Genomic DNA, 23160 nt, shown 5'->3' with positions numbered 1-23160 from the left:
TCATATGCAAAAGTACACATTAATTTGCTTTGACTGTGTCTGCAAAGGATCTGTAAGACCTTTCTAAACTAGGTTATTTTTCTAAGTTTTCTTCATAATTATGCCAGAGAAAGAGTTACCTGGCATTAATCAAAATCATGCAGTGAACAATGACAAAGGACTAGGATGAAGAAATATTTCTCTTAGAAATTCCTAGAGGGAAAACAAAAATTGATTAGGAAAAAGTTTACTGAGTTTTGTTGAAAGATGAAAAAGATTGAAAATGAGTAGAGCACATAAAAATGCAATTATTTTTTTAACATGGTTTGTCCAGGGCTATCAACTGTTTAAGCCAACAGAAAGATAAAGCAGCTGTGTTTCAAATTCAGTATCAAAGGTATTTAGAAAATATGATCTACTGAATGGTATAAAAATCCTTTGAAAAATTGTGTGGAGCAGAATGGTTAAATGTAGAGTTGTTTCAGAAAATAAAATCTAAACAGAATCACCAGGGTAGCACAAAGATTTCATACATCCAGATTATATTCATAGTTATTTCTAGAATTCTCTTGTTAACTGATTTTTTAAAAATAAATTTTATACAATTTTCAAAAGTGTTTGTCTTTATTCTGAAGATTCCATGATCTTTTTTAATCCAGTGTTTCTTAATTGCTACAACAGTTCCTAGCTGACTTTTTTTTTTTCTATTTTGCTTATTATTTGCGAATATTCCAGGGGTCAATTATCCGTACACCATTTTCCTCTCCCTGTTGAATCGCTTTAGACTTATTAGCTGAGCTATGGCTTTTGTGGCAATATAATTCATGGAAAATGGGCAAATAACCATTGTATGTTGCTTTAAATACTGATAAAATTAGATTAGCATAAAACTTGGTGATCTTACTATTTTTTAAAAGTACCTTTATAAATAATTAGAAGATATTCATTTACAGAGTGGCTTTTATGAGGGGGAACGTGACAGAATAGAACATCAGGCAAAACTAAATGAATACTTTGACGTTCACGGTCTCTGTCTACCTCCAGAGCACACAGGTCAGCCTGAGACTGACCTAGACCTGTTGGAAGTTCAGTGGTTCTCTAACTTACCTTGCGATCACAAAAAGTACACAGCTGACTCCTAAGCAGGCTAAGAGGACATACATCCAAATGTCAGGGGACAGGGGGTTAAGGAAGGAGAAGACCCCTGGATTAGTGCCATTGGGCTTCCGGTAGAGAATGCTGATGCCCAGGGTCATGAAGGGTTTGGAAAAGTCGATGACTTTTTCCCGCACGTAGGTGATGGTAAGAGGAGCCACTGCCAGGTCAGCCTTCTGCAAAAGCAAGTTTGAAAAGCTTCCTTTAGCTGTCTAGCTTCCGAGAGAATGTCTAGACGTTTCCTGGTTCTCCTGATTCCCATTCTCAACTCCCAAAACTTCTTACATAAGAAGCTTCTATGATGATTGACTCTGACATAAAAACAGTTGGCTACATAGTTATGTTTATGGAATAGTATTTGTTAGCAAAGAGAAAGCAGAAGGTGTGAAACACACACACACACACACACACACATATATGTAAGGCAGGTGATATTTAGTTACTAAGTCATGTCCGATTCTTTCAACCCCATGGACTGTAGCCCATCAAGCTCCTCTGTCCGAGGGATTCCCCAGGCAAGACTATTGGAGCAGGTTGTCATTTCCTTCTCCAATATATATGTGTTGTAGTTCAGTTGCTAAGTCATGTCCAACTCTTTGTGACCCCATGGACTGCAGCTCGCCAGGCTTCCCTGTCCTTCACCATTTCTCAGCCTTTGCTTAAACCCAAATATATATGTGGTAAACTCAAATATATATGTGTTCCACGCACACACATTCTGGAACTAAATGGAGGGGGAAAATTGCAGAAAAATGTCTTTAAAAAAGGACATGTGAGAAAAGTAAGAAATGAGCAACTTGGTCATAAAATTAGTTGATGAGATTTTGCCTCAAGCTGCAAACTTCAGAACTCCTTATCTAATCTAAGAATCACTCAAGTTTATTCTTCAGTATGAAGGATGAGCCCATAAATTTTTATCCTCAATTTTCATCCCAGTTGCCCTCCTAAGTAAGGAAACTACATTTATAGGTGGTTTTCTCCCACTTTTTAGGTGATTTTTATGATTAAAAAAAAAAAAAATATATATATATATATATATATATATATATATATATATATGCCTTCTGCCTCTCACTCAGACATCTTTCTCTCTTCACTTACTTCTCATCACACATTTTTAAGACATTTAAGACCACAGTGCAGGAGATGCATTTCTGCTTACATGATCTATAAGCTCCTTGACCATTCCGTTCCACTCTCCCTTGTCATTCTGAGCTCCATATTTGCCGTCAGCGACGAGTTTAACATCGTAAATGAAACCCAGGATGTTTGACAATTCCTTCAACAGATCCAGGCAATATCCTTCAAATCTGTCATTTCCATACAGGGGCTTATCAGATTTCCTGTACATCACATAGGGTTCTTCCTATATGAAACAAATCACACGTGAAACCCTGCTATAATGAAAGGCCGAATTTACTTACATGAGCTCCAACAACAGCCAGAAGATATAAAATATTTGAAAACAGTTTTTAAGATTTGAGAATACTAAAGAAAGTCACTTCCTTTTCTGCCTTTACTAAGCTCATCTTTTGTGCATCTTCTATAAATATAGAACACTTCCTACGTTGCTTTCTCTCCCTCTTCTCTCTTTGAGAGTTTTTTTCCCCTCCACTGCTGAGGGCAGAGCTGTGAGTAAACGGTGTGATAGAGACAGGATCACGTTTAAACCGTAGGTCTAGCTGAGAAGGCAGCGGAGGATCTGATGTCTGGCTGTCTGGTTTCTAGCCGTGCCTACACCTAAGCTTCTAGGGCTAGACCCACCTACCCTCCTGGCTTATATCTACGAGCTTCACCTACTTACTAAAGGAAATCTAAATTAGCAAACATATTCTCTTATTTTTCAAATTTCCTCTCTCCTAAGTACTCTAAATATTTTAATTGTCTCATTTTTCAGCTAATGCATTTCAATTTCGCTCTTCCCTTAATACTTACATATTTTTCCTTCCTTCAGGATATCTTATTCAAAGACCATTTTAATGTCTCCTTTCATCATCAGTTACATTTTCTTATTTGAACTCATCTCAGAGATCCCGTCTTGTAAGTTCTTTGCTTATATGATAAATCCCCTATCCTACGAATAATGGACATTTCCTTACAACTACGTACCTCTAGCCTTATTAATTCTCATTTGACTAAGTAAAATTTTACTTTATTTTATAAAATCAAAATAGTTACTATGTTACTGATCCGTCTTGTATGTTTAGGCTTATTCTCAAACAAACTGATAGACGTAGAAAACTCTATATTTCCATGAGAAAGTTGAAGAGAAAGTAGTCACCAGAAAAAAAGTTTTTGTTTTGGATGAACTATTCTCAGAAACTGTTTCAGAAATAAATTTCACATAATGGAGTGAATCAAAACAGGAATGTCCACAAGTGATGATTTTAGAGGCGGCCACTCCTATGTATTTCTTGGATTGTGTGTGTGCTAAGTTGCTCAGTCACTTTAGTTATGTATGACTCTTTGTGACCTGATGGACTGTCCCCCACCAGGCTCCTCTGTCCATGGGATGCTCCAGACAAGAATACTGGAGTGGGTTGCTATGTCCTCCTCCAGGGGATCTTCCTGACCCAGGGATTGAACCCACAACTCTTATGTTCTTGCCTTGGCAGGCGGGTTCCTTACCAGTAGTGCCACATGGGAAGCACAATTCTTGGATTAGGGAGGAGCAAAGAGGGAGGACCAACAGTTTGTGAGTGAACAGTGGCTGGATGGGGCATGATAGGATTGCAACAGGGAGCAGGAGCTGCCTTTACCTGGGCTTTTAAAGAGCAGTCAAGAAAGGACTTCCCTGGTGGCTCAGACAGTAAGGCATCTCCCTACAATGCAGGAGACCCAGGCTCAATCCCTGGGATCGGGGAGATCCTCTGAAGAAGGAAATGGCATCCCATTCCAGTATTCTTGCCTGGAAAATCCCATGGATGGACAAGCCTGGTAGGCTACAGTCCATGGGGTTGCAAAGAGTCAGACATGACTGAGCGACTTCACTTTCACTTTTCTTTCAAGAAAGGAGTACAGCTAATAAAGGAGCAGTACAGAGGAATGAGCAGGCCAAGGTGATTTTGGACGCACACAGCAGCAACCAGCAGCTGGAAGAGAGACCTCAGCTCCCTGACCAGGAGTCCTGATTGCTAGACCACAGAGTCCAGCAACTAGGGCCTAAATTCCCAGTCCTCACTTACCTTGATAAGAAAGAATTCTGATGAGGAGGTGGAAGGCAAAGAGAAAGTAAAATGTTTATTGGAAAAGCAGAGTGCAAGCGGAAATACACACGGGTGAGCTCTGCAAGAGAGGTGTGCCTCTGGGAAGTTTATATCCTTTATAAAGGGATAGTTTTTCCGAGTCTTTGTCTTCCCACTGGCCAGTTGGGTTCTCCACCCCGCCCCCCCCGCCCCCCCCCCCCCCCCGCCCCAGCCCCAGCTAATTTGTCTCAGGACATTCCCCTAGGTGCACCTGGAAAAGATGGATTTCCATGCAAAGGCGTCTGGGAGGAGAGAAGCAAGACTTATTATGGCCTGGCATCCCCTGAATTTTGATTCCCAAGGAGCCTCTATGCACAGGTGTAGTGTCTCCCTTGCCCCAAGGAGAGGGGCTATGTGATCTCTTGATCCTTTTCAGGCAAGGTTTAGTCCCTCTCTGTTCCTGCGTGAATGCCCTCTTAATATGTCCACAAGAGACAGAGCTGGGGTTTTTATCCCTGCTTCTGTTGTTCCTTCCATTTCAGAGAGCAAACAGGAGGCTGAATGTAAATTCCTAACCTGGAGCCCACTGATCTCCTGTCTCAGGCGATGCAAGCAGGAGGCCAGTTTTAAGGGTCAGGCCTGAAGCCCATCTTTCCTGCCCCATGAAATGTAAGCAGGGGTGCACACATGGGTGCTAACTCGCTTCAGTCGTGTCCGACTCTGTGCGACCCTGTGGACTGTGGCCCACCAGGCTCCTCTGTCCATGGGGTTCTCCTAGCAAGAATACTAGAGTGGGTTGACATGCCCTCCTCCAGGGGATCTTCCCGACCCAGGGATCAAACCCAAGTCTCTTCCATCTCCTGCACTGGAAGGCAGGTTCTTTACCATGATTGCCACCTGGGAAGCCCCGTAAACAGGAAGCTGGTTATAAATGTCTACCCTGGAGCGCATCTGTCTCCTGCCTCAAAAGCAACCAGCAGGGATGGTGGTAAAAGTAATAGGGGGATGTCGACCCTCTGTGCCAAATTGCTTCAGTCGCGTCTGACTCTTTGTGACCCTATGGACTGTAGCCCGCCAGCCTCCTCTGTCCATGGGCTTCCCCAGGCAAGAATACTGGAGTGGGTTGACATGCCCTCCTCTAGGGGATCTTCCTGACTCAGGGCTTGAACTCAAACCTCTTATGTCTCCTGCATTGGCAGGTGAGTTTTTTTTTTGCCACTAGTGCCAACCGGGAAGACCTGTGACCAACATAATTAAGAGGTTAGGGCTAAGGCAGGAAGGGAGGAAGGAGTGGTCCAAGAGCACAGTGCAGGCAGAGTATGGAAGCAGGATCAGTGACAGGAGAGAAGCTGAGGCTGTGAAGGACCGAGGTTCTGACAATACCATTGAGAAGCAGGGGAAGACATTTCCTTGCATCTCTTCCTCCATCCACCTCCCTGGTCTCTTACCAGAATCTCCCCCAGGTGGAAACCACCCACAGCCAGAGAGCAAGGGGAACAAGCTGGGGAGGACTAGGGAGTGGAGCAGAACACAGCTAAGCATGGACTGGAGACTGGAGAGCTTCAGAACAAGGTTGGAAGTGGGTAATTCAGTCCACTACAGATATACATAAATATATGCTTTTAGTGCCCCAATTAAAAATAGACATTTACAGACAGAGGTGTTGGCACGAAAAAAGATAGCTGAGGAATTCTTCAAGGTCTAGAGTAAGAGTTTCGATCAGATGCCCTGGATTCCACAGACTCAACTTACCAGAATGGTGGTGACGATGAGCGTTCGGTTCGCAAGAGAGTCGGTGATGTTATTGGACCTGTCTTTGTTGCCATCCGTCATGTTAAGCCCACTGTTGGAGTTCCAAATCCCAATCTACACAGAACACATCACATCAGAGGCTGCTGACTGTCAGTGACGGCGTTTATGCTAAATAGAGGCCCCTTCTACACCAGGAATGGGCACAAAAGTCTGGGAAGAAGACAGCAGGGCATTGCAGGGGAAGCTACTACATGTGGGAGAGCGAAACAACGGAAGGACGACTGCGTACGTGGAACAGAAAATTTGTGCTGTGTGGGGTGGAGGTAGGGGGAGGTCTTTTTAATTTATTGAGTTCAATGTTCTTTTCTAAATTAAGAATTAGTAAATGAGTATCAAATTTTCTTCTAATACATATTTGTTGAACACCAACTTATAAACCAGGGGTTCTTCTAGGCATTGGAGCACACAGCAATGAGCAAAAGAGACAAAGACTTCTGCTCTGGTGGAGCTCACATTAGACTGAGACAGATCCTATGTTGCCAAAGTATTACCATCCATGCCTTTAAAATTTATGAGAAATGGGGCAGAGGAGGCAGGGTGGACAGTGAAGAAGCTGGGCATCTAAAAGGGAAAGAAAAATGGAACAAAAAGTGTGGAAGGGCAGGAGACCAAGTTCTAGGCCCATCACTGAGGACCTAGTGCTGGGTGAGGGTGTCTCTTGTAGACCCTGGTAGAACCCTGTTTGTACCTCCATTGTACCTCTGTTATGGACCTTCTTCTGTTCTTATCATTGGTTTATCTGTCTTGTTTGTTCACTTGACCATGAATGCCTTTAGTGAAGGTTGCTTATTGATGCTTATTGATCTTCTGTCGCTTATTGATCTTTCTGTCACAGAACCAACCATTGTGATTGGCAGCCAGTGAAGCCTATTGTTCTTTTAAGAAATGGGAACCCCAATTTCCTCCAGTGGCTTGGGTTATTAGAGTCTGTAGAAGTAGATTGATTTGTTCTGCCTCTAGGGACAGTCTAGGAGCAGGGCCTTAGGGAACTGGTTCTTTGTCTGAAGTCTTCTGGAAGCATTTACTGACAGGCTAGTGAGGTGGAATGCAAACCTGGTTGCTGGGTGACTTTGGCCAAGATGCTAACCTTTCTGAGCTCTGGTTCTCTACCTAGAAAATAATTTATAGGGATGTTGAGAACATCAAATGAGTAGATGCATGTGAAAGTACTAGTATATGTTAAGAGCTGCATGAATGTTAACAATAAAGGACATCAAAATGATTGCTCCAGTAATTTCTTTAAGCTTGCCCTGTTATGAAAGAACTTAGAATCATTAGTGAAATCCTTTTTCCTTGAAATTTATAAGATGATAAAGGAGCTACGAAAAACAGGGACAGTTTAGGAACACCAATACTTGGATGCAGTCTGTGATGGACAGGGTAGATCCAAGCTTGATCTCTAAATATACTCTTCCCCTGGGAGGACACTTGGCTGGCTAGACAGAGTATGAACTTTTCAGACAGACTCTTGTCCAGATTCTAATTTTGCAATTTACCAGCAGTGTGACCCTGGGGAAGTTAATTTCCTTACCAGTAAAATGGAGACAATAGAACTCTTTTGATGATTAAATAAAATTTCACCTGTAGGAATGTTAGGCTTCTTTCCTTTTCTATTTGTTTAGTTTGATTTACTGCCCAAATGCAGCAGCTGAAAATTCATTTAGCCCAACAAATTTTCTTTTTAGAAATACAAATTTTTTGAGGTAGTTTCAAGGACTGTTACAGATTTGTTCATCGGTGTGAACTATTTCAATTTCACTATCTTCTTTCTATGCTTAATAAGGGCTAGTTGGATAGTGAAATAAGGAGACAGGTCTAGGTAAATGGGGTTTGGGGGTAGTTTTTGGATTTGAAAGTATTTCGATCCTGTCTGTAGAGAGCACTAGAGGCAGGATTAAGCTGCAGGATAACACCTTCAATAATCACTCAGTCTTTCCAGGATCAAGTGTAATATCCGTCACTTAGAATGCATGAAACGCATGCCTGCTGGTGGAAGAACCTTTACTTTTCTTTGGCTTTGAACTCAAGAAAAAGGGAAAATTTTTTTTCTCTTCCCTCTCTTCTAAACTCCACCCGTCTTCTCACTTTTGTGGGGCAGGGACCCTTGCTTCCAGGAAATGTATCTCAGACTAACTACAGTAGGGAGCCTATGAATTTTTAGCCAAAACTATGTTTTAGGCTGTAAACAGTTGAATTCTAACTCTCCGAAGACTGTGTTTCAATTGGGCCCTTGCTGTGTTTTTAATTAAACCTTGACTTAGGCACTGGGGAGAGGGGAACCTAATTTTTAATTAAATATTGAAAACTGGAGAAAATAACTGCATTTTAGCCAATTTGTTACGTAGAGAAGTATGTGCTCAGTAACTCTTATTTCTATTAAAGTCAAATGTTTAAAAGACTTACACTAATATTTGAAATTGTAGGGCTAGTTGGCCTTGCAACATCACTCTCTTTTAAAATACAAACTTGAAATTGTAGACAAATATATCCCACAGCTTAACATCTGGATTTGCTTCTTTAACCAGCCTCACTAAAAAGCGTGGAAGGTATGATATCATTGCTGCTGCATTTGTAACCTAATGAGTCTCAAAGTACCAATCAGTGTAGACTTTCCCCCATAAAATAAGAAAAAGAAGAATTTTTCCTACTATTGGTGTAATGGAAGTGTCCTCAAATCTAGACTAAAAGAATATCAAGAAACAGTAAAGATCAAGCGATTCATGGGAGGTGGACAGTTTACATATAAGGTTTGAATGATCTCAGCCTTGCATTTTCAAACATTTTAATCAGCAAAGCAAGTAGAGTGTGTATGTTTGCATACAGGGGTATGTGCATCTTTTAAACCAAAGTTGTCAATTGGCTTTACCTTTTGTTTAACTGAAGTAAAGTAACATGTTAACAAATGTCTCTTTCTGGAAAAGCAAGCTCCCATGATTCACCCGTGCTGGGAGTTTGTTGTTCAGGCAGGAAGTACTGGTGGGCGTAGTTAACCAGGTGCCTGGATATTTAGCATTTAGCCTTTCAGTCCTGTCCTCTGGCCTTGGAGCATTGCCTCTAGGAAGCAGAACCTCAGTTTTCAAACTGTACAGCCAAAGTGGTCAGCAGTAATTTACCGTGAGATGCAGTGGAAGGAGGATCAATTACTTGTGGGGAGGAACACTCAAAAGCTGAATAGTCTGGTCCTGTCTTCTTTCCCTTTGTAAACTGGCATGAGGGAGCAGTCATTTATCATCTAGGACTACAGAGGGAAGCATTTGAAAATGAGGACTCAAATGCAATTAAGCAGGCCTTTTTTAAAAAAAGGTAATGTGACAAAGGGATGCTCAGAAAGTGCCTAAGATCCATCTCTCAAACCTGGTATGTGATTCACGTAAACTCAAAATCCAAAAGTGCTGAGTGAAGCAATCAAGTATCTAGGGGAAAGAGGTGACTCTGTTTCCCATATGATGAGTTTTATAAACATATATTTTAGTGATGAGCTTTGTAAAGACTGCCACATCCCTTTCTTGGAAAGAACTTCAGGAAGACTGATCTCGACGGAAAAACGTCAGAGTGCAGAGGAGCTTTTGGAATCAGAAAGCAAAGGGGGTGAATCCTCCTGCTATAGGGGGGAATCTTGTAGGGAAAGGACAATGTGTTGGTTGGGTCTCAACAGGTCTCTTGTGCTAGCGCTCAGATTACTGCACATTGTTGATGAGGAGTCATAACATAGAACAGCACACCACAGTATATGTAGCTTGCAACGTGGCAACAATGGGTCAGCAGAAGGAAGAGGCACAAAGGCATGGAGGAAGGCGGAAAGCCAAGAAGTGCATCCTTGGGAAGTGGGGGTGATTATTGCAGTTTAGTGACAAATAAAGGACATTCCCCTCCCTTGAGAATAATTTCAGAGTTTGGATTTCATTCCCGAGGATATTTGGTTTGAATTAATTCAACACTGCAGAAAATGCCTGGAGTCTCAAGCTGGATTAGTGTAATAAGCTTTTTTCTGGGTACCGGTTAGGTTCATCTATGTATTAGCATAGAGGAGATGGGATTGTCTTCCTTGTGCCTTTGGTAGCCCGATTCATCGAAAATTAAAACACGGTTATTAAACCTGTGCTTATTTAAACTTAAAAGCAAGACATTTTGGAGCTCATCTGAGTATGCTCCAAAAGGGAGACAAGGCTTTTGACTACAGGGAGAAACTGTTTACACTTTCTGTGACTTAACTCATAATTCAAAAGCTGAAAGTGAACCTGACTAAACTGTTCAAGTTGAACAACCTGGAGCAATTTAAAGTCCGTATGTCAATCAGCAGGTAGTTGAGTGGTTTGAGGGAGAGAGAATGAAAGACCATGTTTACATATCGCTGGGACATTTTCCTGATCAGAATGTTGGTAATGTCTAACTTTCGCTTCTGTAATAAATCTGTGCACATTCATTGACAGCATAATACCGTACAATAAGCTGTGAGATAGTAGGTGTTATGATTTACAAGACAATCTCATTTCCTTTTCAAAATCTCTCATGTTTTTGTCCTCTGGAAACTGTGGTTCTAAAGCAAATTATGAGACAATGTGCACTGACAAGGTTTTGTTTTTCTGCATAAAATGAAGATGGTGTATAATAAAAGGGAATTTCTGAAAATGGTTCATATATTTTGTGGTGGTGACATTGAAGGAGATGTCCTGGCCCCTCAGAGCCTTAGCCTATCTGACTAGTCTGATGGATCAAATCTATTCTATTTTTTTTCCCTTTAGGGAAAAAATATTTAGTGTCAAGAAAGACTATAAATGGACCAGTGTCTGCTTCTGTTGCAGCTACCTGCTTTTAGTCCTAACAGGGACTGATCCTACTCAGAAGAAACAAAAATAATCTAGAGGGAAATATCTAATCCATCATTATTTAATCCATTTCAAGTCTGTTTCAATTCCCAGGCAATGTTGTTGAGAGACAACATATTCAATCATCTGTATTTTCCCTTCACGTGGAATTTCGCCTCTAAACTGCAATTAGAGAGCTACTGGTCTGACAAAACTGGAAGGATGCAGGCTTTTCCTTTGGTAATCCCACCCACTCCCAGATTTCCTGCAGGTTTTGTCCATGTACAAACCTTCTTCCACACTTTATATAAGTGTTTAGACACTTCGCCAGCAGCCTTGGTTTTCAGAGGGGAAAAATAAAAATAGCACTTAATTAAAATGGAGCATGGAAGCCAAAAGGCATCAAGGCACGTGAGTGCTCACAGTTACACACCCCACCCATTGTTTGGAATCTTGCATGTTCATTCAACAGAAAGCCTGAGAATAGGTACAGTAAAGACAGGGACCAAGTCTTTGAATCCTACAGATTCAAGTACTTGAATCCTACAGAAGTTACGTCTCCTTGGTGGTGGAACCTGCTATTCACTTTTGCTTTTGCATGCCAAAAAAAAAAAAATGCAAAATTCTTTTGAATATGCACACCTATGCTGCAGAGCTTAAAGTCTCCGTCATTCCTGTTAAAGTCATTTATGACCAGATAGGTCAATCAACCAACACACACATTATTCCTTAGTGAGAAGAGAGTGTGCTTATTATTCTTTGATTAGGTGCTTCTGGGCATTAGAAACTTGAGTGAAAGTGAGAAAATAGGCTTTTTTTTTAAAGCAGTTTTCCTTGTGGACCCCGAAAGAGGCTGACACGAAAAGATGGGCGTTTCCTCCCTTGCCAACTGAGAGCGATAGGATGGCTTCCCTCACTGCCTTAAGGCTCAGTCAGCCTTCTCAGGAACTGAGCTCAAGTGACCTGGAGGAAGAAAAGTTATTGCAAACAATGAAGAGATAAGAAACAAATTGAGAAAACACTTTCATCTAATTCGATTTTGCCTTTGTTAGAAAAACACCACTAGAATGTGCATAATATTGCCGTGTATACATAGCTGGGAGAGCATAACAATAGCTCCATCTATTTCATCACAAGTCTGAGCCAAAAAGATGTTTCCTTAACAGACTTTCTTCCTGCTGCAGTTTGGTACTGTCAGTGCAGTGGAGAGGGAGAGAGAAAAACATGTACAGAGAAGCAGACATTTTCTTTTAAAAAGAGCTGTTATTGCCTTTTAGTCTGTAACAAGTATTATTTTCTTTCCTTTTGTTCGCTGCAGCCCAACGTCCACATTCCACTACAGAAGTTAGGTGGGTGCCTTGGGCTCTGTCAGAGTGTGCTAAACCAGCAAAAGAGGGAATCAGAGTGAAGAAATGCGAGAGAGAGAGAGAGAGAGAGAGGCAGAGATAAACAGTGAGAGGGGCGGAGAGAGACAGAGAGAGGAAGAGACAGAGACACGTACAGAGAGAAGGAGACAGGAAGAGAAGAGATGAAGAAAGTGGGCATTTTTGAAAGGGGAAACCTGCGTGACTAATATGGACTCTCAAAGTTGTGGACTCATTCCTTTCCTCAAGCACTTCAACACTAAAGACTACCTTTTACATTCAGCCTAATTCATCTTTGTTTGTTTTCAGTAAGCTATTTGGCAGTGGGGCAAATATGCCTTGGTAGCTCAGATGGTAAAGAGCCTGCCTACAATGCAGGAGACCTGGGTTCAATCCCTAGGTTGGGAAGATCCCCTGGAGGAGGAAACAGCAACCCGCTCCAGTATTCTTGCCTGGAGAATTCCATGCAAGGAGGAGCCTGATGGGCTACAGTCCATGGGGTCCCAAAGAGTCCGGCATGACTGAGCGACTTCCATTTTTTTTTTTTTTTTTCAAATGTGTCTCAGTTAACAAAAGCAACAAAACAGAAATGGAAACCTTATCTCATTTTAAAAATCAACCCCAAGTAAAACATTGTTCCCAAAGATGTTCTTTTACATTAAGCATAACTTTTTGACCAATAAAAGTGAAAAAAAAAAAAAAAAAAGAAAAACAACACTGGATTATAGAGTTTAGGTGTTCAGACAATTGTTTAGGGGGGTTTCAAGATCTTTTATCCCTAAGGTTCTAAGAGTTAAAGTCTTCACTATAAGTGTTAGCTATCCCAATATATAGTGAATTCACATTATATATTGTGAATACTGAATTGGTGTAATAAAGAGAAGGCAAATTCTTTTACTATTATTATTTTTAAAAATATTTGTATTATTATTATTTTATCTTTTGGCTATGCTGTGTGGCATGTGGGATCTTAGTTCCCTGACCAGGGACTGAACCCTTGTCCCTGCATTGTAAGTGCAGAGTCAACCACTGGACCACCAGAGAAGTCCCTATTATTATTATTAATCAATTAAATAACTTACATTTGCATTGCCCTAAATAGTAGCTTGAAATATTGAGAGGTTTAGAATTACAACTATAATAATCCTAAAATCAAACTCAACATTAAAATACATTGTTAAAGCATATTTCCTCATAAAATTAAGGATGCAAAGTTAGTTTGCTTCAGTAAACCTTTTACATTCTACTTCATTCTGTCCTCTGTCACCCATCTCAAAATGGAGTACAATTAAAACTCACTTTTGACCTTTGGGTGTCATTCCAAAGATAAATCATTGACAGCTTCTGATTTTCCAAGTCTGAACTCAATTTCTTAGAACCTGTGAGATAAGGGGCTAATGCTCCCCACCCCTAGGGCTGTATGTATGTAATAACAGAATCATGCTTGTAAATATGCCAAGCACTATGTAGCCATTAACATTGATATTGATAACACACGCGATTTAAGAATCTAGTACATCAACATCAATTTGCAGATCAGAGAGAGGGAGCTAGAAAACTGGACATAAATGAATAGGCTGGGAAAATAGCTTCATCATTCCCCTACTTATTGTGCAAGTAAAATGCATGAGAGGTGTTCCTTTGTAATTTTCAAATTTATCATCAAGGAGGTTACCTTTTCAGTTCCTTCCTCTTTGAGACTAATAATGTCCAGATCAAAATCCTTCCTCAAGCCATCGGTTTTATTGAAAGTGATACGCCCAGTCAAGCCATCCCACTGAGCCTATGGACAAAAGGAACATGGCGTTACTGTTTAACACTTACAATCCTTAACACCATCAAAGTTGTAATACCTCAGATTCATCACAGTATCCAATTATTCAGCTTCATCATGGTGTTATAAACCATTGTGTTAGTTCAGTAACTTGATAGCAGAGCACTTCACTATTTTATTAGCACTCATTTATTTCGTCAGTTCTAACATCTTCACATCGGTCAAATCTGTAATAGTCGCACTCTAGATGGCTGTAAAAAGGTCTGCCCATGGACTAAACAAAGTCTAGGAAGCCACAATATTTGGTTTTCCAAGGTCAATCCAAATCCCTTTCAAGGGACTGCCCAGGTGAAGTAATGCCCCTTTTTGTTCTTCAAGAAAAGGATATAATCCATTGACCACGGTGTTTTTTTTTTTTTAGCAAACAAAAGCTGAGGAAGTTGGTTACCACTAGACTTGCCTTACAAGATATGCTAAAGGGAGCTCTTTGAGTGGAGAAAAAAGAATACTAAATAACATAAAGACATAAAAAAGATGGTTGCTATGTGGTAATCAGCTCATTAAATATGTAAATCAAACCATTAGGCTCTTCATCTTAGACTTCACAGTGATTAGTCGCTAAGTCGTGTCCGACTCTTTTGTGATCTCTTGGACAGTGCAGCCAAACAAAATAAAATAAAACAGATAAAACACAGTAGTCTGCTCTTCAGAGGACTCACAATGGAGATCTTAGGTCGTTTCATGAAATAAAAAATAGTGGCCCCAGAGGTTGTGAGGTTCAATCACTAGGTTATTCTTGATAACCTTGCCTAATTTGAGTTGACTTACAAATGAGGATAAAGGAGAACTCAGTCCTTTGTATGCACTTAGCTATTTTCCCTCTCCCAATTTTACCAAATTCATTAGATATATGTAAGATGTGAAAAAAATCCTGAGAGCTATACTATATCCAGAGACTTCATGCCATGTGTGTTTGTTGAATATATTTACCCATTTGACCAAGAGACAGAAGCAATGCAGTTGGAAAGGGTATGGGTTTATCACAGAGCTGGTCTTAAATCTCTGAAGTATGACTTCAAGCAAGTTACTTAATCTAAATCTGGGTTATCTCAGGCTTCCATGTTTATCCATACCGGGTTTCTGAGAGATTTAAATGGCACTTAATACAATTCTTACCACATTGAAAGCATTTAACATTTTAACGGAGATTATTTTTACAGCCATCTCTTATTTTTCTTCCCCACTTTCAAAACTCTAGAATTTGGCTTTCACTACTGCTAATGTCAGTACTCACAGGTGTACTCTTTTCTGGTCTCTTCTGCACTTCATTTTACAAATTAACATCAAATTCATTGTTCTGAAATATAATTTCCTATTTATGCAATTTCTCTCAACACATAAAGTATATAATAAATTAATGTCATCTATAAATGAGTCTAACCTTGACTTTACATTTGTAGTTATGCTTAATTTTGTGTGTCAACTTTATTGGGTCATAATATGTTGTTATCTGGTTAAATATCATCTCTAGGTGTGTCTGTGAGGCTGTTTCCATTTGAATTAACAGAGCATGTCGCCCTCTCCAATATGAGTGGGCATTATCTCATCCATTGAGGGCCTGAATAGAACAAGGAACAAACAATCTTTCTGACTGTTGAGAAGGGGGCTTCCACCATTGGTGTTCCTGGTTCTCATCTTCTTGGTGCCAAGAAGCATCAGGAAAGAGAACATCTAGTAGTTTACAGTTTAGTAGGAATAAGCGTGTTAATGTATTTCAGTGAAACACCCTTGCGAGGATAAAAAATTGGCACATAGTAACTGAAGAAAGAAGTATGGATCCTACTTAAACCACTGCAAGAAAAAAGAGCCAGGGAAACGTATTTTGAGGAAAGCAGGCCTGAACTCTCAAAGGATGAGAAGTGTGCTGGGCTAAGTTGCTCAGTCGTGTCCAACTCTTTGCGACCCCAAGGACTGTAGCCCACCAGGCTCCTCTGTCCATGGAATTCTCCAGGCAAGGATACTGGAGTGGGTTGCCATTTCCTACTCCAGGGGGTCTTCCTAATCCAAGGATCAAACACAGGTCTCCCACATCACAGGCAGATTCTTTACCAACTGAACCACCCGGGAAGCACTTCACTGAGAAATTAGTTGACCAAACAAAGATTCACAGCTTGAATAAAATCTGAAACACAAGACAAGTTGTATCTGCCATGGATCCATCGTGCGAGGTAAGGACTGATGAGAAACGAGCCTGGGAAGGAGAGTAGGTGCCTGTTCGTAAAGGTGTCCCTAGTCACGCTCAACGGCCTGGACTTAGCTTCGCAGACATTTGGTAATCACTGGAGTGTTTCAAGCCTACGGGTGTCATGGGCACGTGTGCATTACAGCAAGACATTTTGACAGAACTGAAGGAGAATGACTCAAGATTGTGAGCAGAAGGCTGGTTAACAGGTAGTTCTCAAAGAACAAAATGTATGGAAATGTGTTCTCATTTCCATGTATGAACACAGGGACAGCACAGGTCCTTCATTTCCCTGTCCCAACAACTTGTACACCACAAATACCATCAGGTATTAATAGAAGGAGTTCTACAGCAGGATAGATAGAGTTTCTTGAAGAAAATGTTGCTATTCAAGTTTCACCTAAAGAATATGCTGTAGAATCAACTTGTCCAGAACCAACAAAATTTGCACAAAATGTATTTTCTGGCTATCATCAGATTGAATGGATATCATGAAGAAGTACACTTTATCACTTGATAATGCTGGAAGATAAATCAAATCAATGTCGGGAAATGATGTGTGGACATGAAAAGCCTACACCTCTCATCTAAGCTGCTTATATGGCCAAACTAGATGTGAGTTAAAGTGCTATGACCCATATAGAAAAATGTTTTTTTTTTTTGATCCTAGAACTTGGTCTTCAGAGTTCATCGCCAAGAGAGACCATAATGCCAAACATTAGCTCCTGCTTTAAAAAAGTGATGGCATATTTTTATGGTCAGTTCTAGCACCTGTTGTTAGACTCTCTGAGATATAGGTGATCTCATTCTCTGCATTAGGACAAAACATCAACATGGAAGGTATGTAGGGAGCCTCCTCTTGTGTGTACTTAGACACACCTCCTGACTTTGTAATTTCCCCTTTCACCTCATCACATCCCAATCCTACTTTTTGTACGCAGGTCACTCCTCTATATTTTGCAAGTCAAAGGCTGGCTTCATAGATTAATGGGTTAACTGAGAGTTGCTAAATAAGTTATTGCATTAGGGTTATAGCAGCTGTGTGAGAGTAGAGAGCAATTTGTCTATGACTTTGGTTCAGTGCAAATCTCTACTGTGTTAAGGGTTTGGACTAAGTCAGTTTTCAAACCCCTTCTTCATGCTTCTAAAAACGTGCAGTTCTAACCCTCCTCCTGATATGTTTGGAAGGATGTAGTTATCTCCATTAAGTTCTGTAGGATTTTCAGAAAGCTTTTTCCTGGAGGCAACTTTTCCTTCATGGGGGTCATGCTGTGAGTCAACTCGATACCTTGTCCAGAGTTTATGGAGCTTTCTGAAAATGTACAGAAATTGGTGGCATTTATCTCTTGATGTAGCATGTAGTTCATAGCAAGGTCTTAAAACCCCGTTCAGAAATCCAATTTTATTTCCACTAAGTGTGTCTATTGTGTCCTTTTGTTTGGATTCTGTGCTGCTGGTTATATTCTTGAATTTTGTGCTCCAATCAGTAGTGCAGAGTAATTCCCACTTCTCATTTCTCTTCCCTGCTCATCCAAGTGGTAAAAAGTCCCCTTTTCATGTTCTGACAATGCTTCCTTTCCAGCCTCAATATCTATAAAGACACCCTGCCCAGTCCTTTACTGAACTGAAATATCTTTTGACCTTCAAAGTCCAGTTTCCCTAACTGCCAAAATTACCTATGTGCTTCTGCTTCCCGTCCCTAGATGAATATTTCTTATATATTCTTTTTTTGTTGTTTTTCAAACTAATTGTTGATAAGCATTTACTGAAACACCAATGCATTATTGATCAGGGTGAACAGACAATGGCTATGATGAATAAGATCCATGAGGAATCCATTTTCTGAGACAAGCCTGAAGCATATGCAATTTAGATAATGATATATAATTATATTAGTCATAATTACAATTTGCTTGCCTTATGTAGAAGCATTTGCACAGAGGACAATTATAGTATACTTAGCTGAAAACAATACTTAAACTATTGTCCCTATTTTAGGAAATCACTTTAATTTCTACTCTGCATTAGACCTCTTGATAACAACTGCTGATAGCAAGTGAGTCAAATGTTGTGACTTTCTTTCCTCTTATAAGATACGTTATTTGATGGCCAAGAGACAAAAATCAAGAGATAAAAATCAAGAGATGAAAGAAGAAAAATGAAAGTTATTCATTTCATTTTCAAACATTTTCATTAATGCTTTTTCATTTGTATATTCTTTCTCAAGATGATATACACTGTCCAAATAAAATAAAATTTTAGTATTGAGGAAGAAAGTGGCTAGCATTTAACTCTTATAAGAGTCAATTTTTAACTTCACTTAGTTAAAATGATTTCATTCTTTTTTCCTAAAGGGGACTTAAACATGTAAAAGAACATAAAGCCCCATTCCTAGAACTAGAATATTCCCTGACACACCCTGACACAATTTTCTCATTTTGTATATGGAGTAAATAGTTTCCTATTGAAAGACATATAATTTTTTTTTTGAGAACTGGATAGAATGTGCTTTTCTTTGTTTATGCTTTTTTTCCCTTTCTGTTTCTTTTCTCCTGATTCTGTTTTGATTCTGATTTTTGCTCAAGTATATCAGACTGAAAATATCATGCCTAACTCATAGCTTTAGCTATTTCTCTTCCAAAACTGGCTGCAAAGACCAGGGGATCCACATCTAGTTGCAGACCATGAGCCGTCTCCGCAGCGCTCTTTCTGGTGCATAGTTAGGAGAGCTCTTTGTGGCTCAGAAGCACCTGATTTGGGCCATGACTAGGTCTAGGGATCAGTGGGTATTTTAAGAAGATAGGCAAGCACTTTGTGTGTTTTTCCAGTAGTTGTGTACAGATGTGAGAGTTGGGCCGTAAAGAAGGCTAATCACCAAATAATTGATGCTTTTGAATTATGGTATTGGAGAAGACTCTTGAGACTCTCTTGGACAGCAATGAGATCAAACCAGTCAATCCTTAAGGAAATCAACCCTGAATATTCATTGGAAGGCCTGATGCTGAAGCTCTAATACTGGCCACCTGATGAAAAGGGTGATGCTGGGACAGACTAAGGGCAGGAGGAGAAGGAGCTGATAGAGGATGAGCTGCTTCAATAGCATCACTGACTCTATGGACATGAGTTTGAGCAAACTCTGGCAGATAGTGAAGGGAGATAAGCCTGGCATGCTTTGTGATGTATTACTTTAAGCAAAATTTCCAAGTTCCTCTCTTAAATTTCAAACGTTGAACTAATGTTAACTCAAATTAATTGATGGGATGGATAATTTCTAGAAATCTAGATAGTTTCTAATAACATAATATAGACATATAGTCACCATTTTGTGTGTATGCACGTATATGCATATATACCTTTATTGTTATTTTTTTATGTTATAAAAAAGCTGCACCTTTGGGTCATGCTAATGAATATGTTTATATTTACTATATTGAAAAGGTGTTAAAAGATGTATGTGGCCCTAGGGTGTTGCTTATATATATAAAGTAATGGAGTATCCTTTTGTTTATAAGGTAAAGAGAAAATATGTACCAAATTATGAGAAAGTATAGTGAACAGAAAAATATCAGTGTGGCTGGTATAGAAGGTTTGAAGGAACTCTTATTTGCAGTGAAGCATGATACTTGCATATAATGAGTCTGGGGAAAAAAACAAAGAAATGTGTCAAAAGTTTGGCAGTTTGCTCAGTTTTGACAAAGTTTATTAATAAGATACTTATTTTATTATTTTTTTGGCTAAGCTCACAACATGAGGGATCTTAGTTCCCCCCTGCAGGGATTGAACCTGGGCCCTGGCAGTCAACGTGCCAAACCTTAACTCTTGGACCACCAGGGAATTCCCAGGGGACATATTTCAATTTTGTGACACTTTTATGCCAAATGTTATATGAATGTTAGAATTTTATTTTAAAATGACAGTTGGTCTCAGAGTATTTAATCTGCTCTTAAAAGAAGGGATAAAAGTTTATAATTTACCTCCTATGTCATCTGCTCATCTGTTCTCATCATCAACAAGTGGTTTCTGCCTTATTCTCATGTTTGTCTGAAGACTTTGCTGGAAGCTATCAGCTGATAACTGGATCTTTTTCAAAGAATAGCACTGTCAGAACTTCATGGAAAAATGGCACCCGATACTCTTACCTGTTGGTACTTTAGGAAACAGTCATTGGTACTGGCTTTGGAGCTTAAAGTGATATCATTTAGCCAACTGTGACTGAAGTCTGGAATAGAAGACCTTATGAATGCAGAACGCTGACGCAACATCTGGCTATATAAGACATAAGGAGGATTAAATGAATAGTGGGGGTAAATCTAACTGAGATTATTTGATTTTGAGTATTGCTGATATGCTTTTAAATGCTCTATTAAGGGAGTAAGAGATATCCTTTATCTTTAACCTTCAGTGTAATCACCTATAAATGACACATTCTTTATACGGTAATTTATTTCCCCTTACTCCTCAGAATTCAGTGTCAACTCACTAGTTTTTATGGTAATGTGTTTATTTGCATAAGACCAAAAAACATCTGTCTTCTGTTTTCACCAGGACACAGTTTGACAAACTGGTTCTGTAAGGAAGTTCCTGCCAAGGTTGCCACACCTGAGAACAAATCTTAATTAATTAGGTATTGCAAACCCAACATAAGAAACAAGTGTTGCTCTTCATATTTAAAATCAAGATCTAGTCCTCTTAATAAACCCACCTATTATTTGTTCTATGGTTTATAGAATCCCATGAAGAAGGTCATTTACTGGCAGGACAGGAAATGTACCAGAGTTTGGGCCATTCAAAGAAATTCACCAAAATGTGTAGGTACTGTGGAGATGAGTTTCTTGTGTTTAGTTTTTCATCTGTGCTTGGTAGGGTGAATAATGGTTCCCAAATCCCAAGTGTCCATGTTTTAATCCCTAGAGCCTAGAAGGTAGCAAAAGGGATGTTATTAAGTTAGGGATCTTAAAATGAGGCAGTCATATTGCTTTATCTGGTGGGCCCAGTGTATTCACAAAGGTCTTTATTAGAGAGATCCAGGAGATGTCAGAGAGAAGGAGGAGGGAAGAGAGAAAGAGATTGAAAGGTGCTACATTGCCAGCTTTAAAGATGGGGGAAAGGGTCCACAAACCAAAGATTAAGGAGCCCCGTCACCCTCAAAGCTGGAAAAGTCAAGGATACTGATTTTAAGAGTCTCCAAAGAAACCCACCCTGACAACACTTTGATGGTAGCCCAGTGAGATTTGTGTCAGACTTCTGACCTCAGAGCTGTAAGAGAATAAACTTGTATTGTTTTAAACCACCAAGTTTACGGTGGTTTGTTTAAGAAGCAAGAGGAAATTAATATTCCAATAAGAGCCACCGAAACACCTCTGAAACAAGAGAGGCTTATGAAAATACAATCAGAGATTCCTTTTGAAATTTCCATGTAGAAGTCAATGTTCTGACCTTAGTAGCTGCTAAACAGAAGCTCTGAATTTGCTGGTCATACACAAAGAAGCTTATGTAGTTAATCAAAGCTGTTACTATTCCCATGCCCATTAATTAGGTCCAAACACAATGACTCTGGACTCTTCGTAACATGAATAATCTTTAGAGATTATTGATGATATAAGAGGGACTGTTGAGAAAATTATCTAAAACTTGGAAATAAAACAAAAGGATGACTGCATGTGCTTTTAAGGTCATTCAGGGTCATTGTCTAATAGGCTCACCCAATGATGATTTAATTCTCTAGGGGTTCGTACTTTTGTTTGTTTTACTATTTCCTATTGTTCAGGGTCAAGACTATGAAATTACATGTTAACTTGTAGACTTTTTGTCCAATAGAGATACAAATAATTTATGTCTGGTACAAGAGATAACCTCAAAGGTTATGGTTTTATTGTTCTGTAGGACAGTAATCAGTTTTGACTCTAACCCAGCATTCTTTTTTCAGTTAGCCTCTCTTGATGGGCTGTATAATCAGTCTTTCTTTAACTTCTCTTTGAACCAGCTTCACTGGCCTTTTGGTTCCATCATTAAGGAATTTACTTCAATCATTATTGTTCTATCAGTGTTTTCACAGCACATGTTTACATTTGTATGAAAGTCATGTTGATAACTTTACAAAGTTACATATTGACTATTGCTAAGCTATATACTTGTATTACCTCCTTTGATTCTCACAGGAGGCAGTCAAGGTAAATAGGATTATTCCCATTTTAATGAAGAGAAAAGAGATCCTACAGTTGGTAAGATTCATTGGAGGGATTCAAAACCATGTCTGAATCGCATTCTTTCTCCAGCACTATTGTTCATTCCTACAGATAAGGTCATGGGAAAGAAAATGAAGATGGGTGGGCTAATCTCTCTCATTATAAATCCTCACACATGGGTCCAAAGAAGAAGATATTCTCAAGCCAAGAAAATTAAAAAGACTTTTAAAAAAGGAATTATAAATGCAAGTATTAAATCAGCATGAAAATTCTGACTTCCCTCTAACTCGGTGGCATGTTAGAAGCCTGGGTTGCCCAAATTGACCCAACTTTAATCTGCTAGGTTTAATCAGAAAGACAAAAGCCTAGCTTTTCCCCTAGCTTCTAGGATCCTATTTCTCAGTTTCTGTGCTTCCTCTCTGCAGAGCAGCCTCTCCTGAAAGTTGGTATCATACAGCTGGAGACTGATGACAGCCTGAGTCAAAATAAACCAGCCATCAGCCTCTTCTGTGTAGCTCCCTCCTGGCGCTGGGCTGTGCTTAGCCCCTCAGTGTCTGACTCTTTGTAACCCCATGGACTGTAACCTGCCAGGTTCCTCTGTCCATGGGGAGTCTTCAGACAAGAATACTGGAGTGGGTTGCCATGTCCTCCTCCAGGAG

General features: G+C 39.7%; 1 protein-coding gene across 9 annotated transcripts in view; it reads right to left on the bottom strand.

The window, feature by feature from the left end:
- Positions 1-23160, bottom strand: part of GRIK1 (glutamate ionotropic receptor kainate type subunit 1) — a 442037-nt gene that overhangs the window by 53951 nt on the left and 364926 nt on the right. For 4 of the 9 annotated variants that reach the window (XM_061133910.1, XM_061133912.1, XM_061133914.1 and 1 more), the window contains 5 exons: positions 13976-14083; positions 11227-11271; positions 6072-6185; positions 2297-2500; positions 1087-1310 (listed from right to left, as the gene is read on the bottom strand). In XM_061133910.1, the coding sequence (XP_060989893.1) occupies positions 1087-1310; positions 2297-2500; positions 6072-6185; positions 11227-11271; positions 13976-14083 (695 nt within the window). The remainder of the gene's footprint in view (positions 1-1086; positions 1311-2296; positions 2501-6071; positions 6186-11226; positions 11272-13975; positions 14084-23160) is intronic. The other 5 variants (XM_061133911.1, XM_061133913.1, XM_061133919.1 and 2 more) reach the window with 2 other exon arrangements.

The sequence above is a fragment of the Dama dama genome, chromosome 31 (genome assembly GCF_033118175.1).
Source record: "Dama dama isolate Ldn47 chromosome 31, ASM3311817v1, whole genome shotgun sequence".
Classification (NCBI taxonomy): domain Eukaryota; kingdom Metazoa; phylum Chordata; class Mammalia; order Artiodactyla; family Cervidae; genus Dama; species Dama dama.
This window is presented reverse-complemented; position numbering and strand designations above follow the sequence as displayed.